Here is a 2,787-nt window from a genome sequence, read left to right as displayed (position 1 = left end):
GCCCTTTGACCTTGGCTTTGCCATTGTCACCAAATGTGATACTATCATAACCATTGCTATCATTGATGTTGATTGAATTGAACATTCTTGAATTACTGGTCATGTGTTGTGTGCACCCAATGCCTTCCTTCGGCTTTATAATTGACCTACAAAAGAAGATTGATTCTTTTTAGGTACCCAAACTTGCTTGGGTCCTTGAAGGTTAGTCAGTAAGCTTTTTGGTACTCAAATGGCCTTCTTCTTTGGGCCCAACAAGGATGTACCAACAAACTTAGCCTTCACACCATTGGCACCCTTAGTAAGCAAATAACAAGAATCAAACTTAATTGAGGATACATTAGCATGTAACTTCTTGTTCTTGCAATCACGCTCTTTATGACCAACTTGCTTGCAACTATAGCAATAATGACCATTGTTCTTCACAAAACTAGTATTGTGAGGAGCAAATGCCGCCTTGCCCTTCTTGGGGGTATAGCCCAATCCCTCTTTGTAGATAGAAGTTCTTTGGCTACCTAGGCACATAAGCAAGCGGTCCTCACACCATAGGCTTTGCCTAAGGCACGAGTGAACTCATTAATGTTCTTCTTGAGGGTCTCATTCTCAACCATTAGTGAGGTATCACAAGTGAAACCATCACTGGTAGATGAGGTGGAAGTGGAAGTGCTACAAGAAGGGTCAGTGGGAGCAACAACAATAGGCTCTAAGAAAGATTCGTTAATTAGATCACATGTAGAGCCCTTGTCACAAGTCATAATGACTTCCTCCTACTTGGCTTGCTTGAGGAGAGAGGAGTGAGCCTTTTCAAACTTAGAGTGAGCATTGCCAAGCTCCTCATGGCCTTCCTTTAGACTCTCATGAGAAGCATTGAGCTCATCAAAGGATTGCTTGATAGCTTTGAGTTATTTTCGTAATTCTTTGCACTCCTTTCTCTTCATCTCAAGACATGTGTGGGCATTCTCCAACATGTCCATGAGAGCCTCCTTGGAGTCCTCATCATCATCATCACTCCTACAATCATTACTTTCACAATCATCATCACTCTCATCATATTTTACCTTGGTGGGCTTTGCCATGCGGCAAGTCAATGGAGTGTCAAAGAGAGAAGGCTTGTTGTTGACGGCGATGCTTGCTAGTGCCTTCTTGATGGACTTCTTGTCATCATCACTAGAGTCATCATCATCTGAAGAGCCATTACTATCCCAAGTGACCACATAGCTGCCACCTTTCTTCTTCTTTTGGAAGGTCATCTTCTTCTCCTTCTTCTCTTTCTTTTCCTTCTTTTCTTTTTTCTTCTCATTCTCATCATTGTCACTATTGTAGGGACAATCTACTACAACATGATCCATGCTCTTGCACTTGTAGCATCTTCTCACATACCCCTTGTTGCTATCTCTTCTCTTTCTTGCACCATAGCCCTTCTTCTTCATGAATTTTCTAAACTTGTGCACAAAGAGAGCCATGGCTTCATCATCAATGTCACTAGCATCTTCATCTTCACTTAATTCTTATTTCTTGGATTTGCTCTTGTTCGTAGATGATGAGCTAGCCTTGAATGCCACACTCTTCTTCTTCTTGTATTCATCTTCCTTCTTCTCATCCTTGTCAACCCCTTCCCTTTCCACACGGTATGTCTCTTATGTCATGACATCACCTAGTACTTGGTTAGGGGTTAATTGTTTCAATCCTCCTCTTATGAGGAGCATTCTCAACATCTCAAATCTTAGAGGTAAGCACATCAAGAACCAATGAGAGACATCATCATCATTTATCTTCTCACCCAAAGCCTTCAAGTCATTAACGATCACTGCAATCTATGGAACATCTCCAGAATGCTCTCATCATCCTTCATCTTGAAGCTTGTCAACTTGTCCTTAAGAATGTACAATTTTGCACTTTTGACTGCCGGTGTGCCCTCATATGTTTCCTCCAACCTCTTCCATACATCACTAGCTCTCACAATCTTTGATTTGCTCAAACACCTTTGAATGAATAGCATTGTAGATGGTGTTGAGAGCCATTGTATTGCATTGCTTGTTTGCTTTGTCATTGTTGGTGAGGTTGGTGGGAATCAATAATCACATAGTTATTCTCGGTTACATCCCACACTTGATCATTGATTGAACCAAGATACATCTTCATCTTTCTCTTCCAATAATCATAGCATGTGCCATCAAAGAACGGTCGTTTACCCCCCACATGGTTGAACACAACTTGATAACGAGGTTGTTAAGCCTTCAATCAAACGATGACCATGGCTCCTGATACCACTTGAAAGGTCCTAAATGGCTAGAGGGGGGGGGGATGAATAGCCTATAAAAAATCTCTACAAATATTCTAGAGCAAGTGGTTAGTACACTAAATGCGTAATACAATTTTGCTTTAGCTCTACAAGGATTGCAAGCCACCTACACCGACAAATTCTAGTTGCTATAATCTCTTGGTACATACAAAGGCTATGTCACTACTCTTTAAGCTATTGAGCCCTCAAAGACTAACTAAAGAGCCTCACTAACCAAACTAACAAGCTCTCAAAGGCTAACTACTCTAAAGAGCTTGGCTAGGCAAGAAAGTAAACAATGTAAATACTAGAGAGAGTAGGGTGATTATACCGCCGTGGCAAGAGAAGATGAACCAATCAATCACCGGGAGAATGCCAATCACATTGGACACAAGATTTTTCTCCCAAGGTTCATGTGCTTGCCGGCACGCTAGTCCCCATTGTGTCGACCAACACTTGGTAGTTTGGTGGCTAATAGGTATCACACACCTAGCCAAAACTTGGCACTG

General features: G+C 41.6%; 1 protein-coding gene across 1 annotated transcript; it reads right to left on the bottom strand.

Moving 5' to 3' along the window:
* Positions 1 to 899: 899 nt before the first annotated feature.
* LOC136534057 (uncharacterized) lies at positions 900 to 1,346 on the bottom strand. Its single transcript, XM_066526542.1, has one exon. It carries the CDS (start codon positions 1,344 to 1,346, stop codon positions 900 to 902), a length of 447 nt encoding a protein of 148 aa, XP_066382639.1.
* Positions 1,347 to 2,787: the final 1,441 nt, after the last annotated feature.

Source organism: Miscanthus floridulus, unplaced genomic scaffold (assembly GCF_019320115.1).
Source record: "Miscanthus floridulus cultivar M001 unplaced genomic scaffold, ASM1932011v1 os_1453_1_2, whole genome shotgun sequence".
NCBI lineage: Eukaryota > Viridiplantae > Streptophyta > Magnoliopsida > Poales > Poaceae > Miscanthus > Miscanthus floridulus.
Note: the sequence above shows the minus strand (reverse complement) of the source record. Positions and strands in the feature narration are given on the sequence as shown.

Bases quoted from the DNA above. Each gene is read 5' to 3' on its own strand.
- LOC136534057 (XM_066526542.1), bottom strand. From the start codon at position 1,346: ATGGATCATGTTGTAGTAGATTGTCCCTACAATAGTGACAATGATGAG.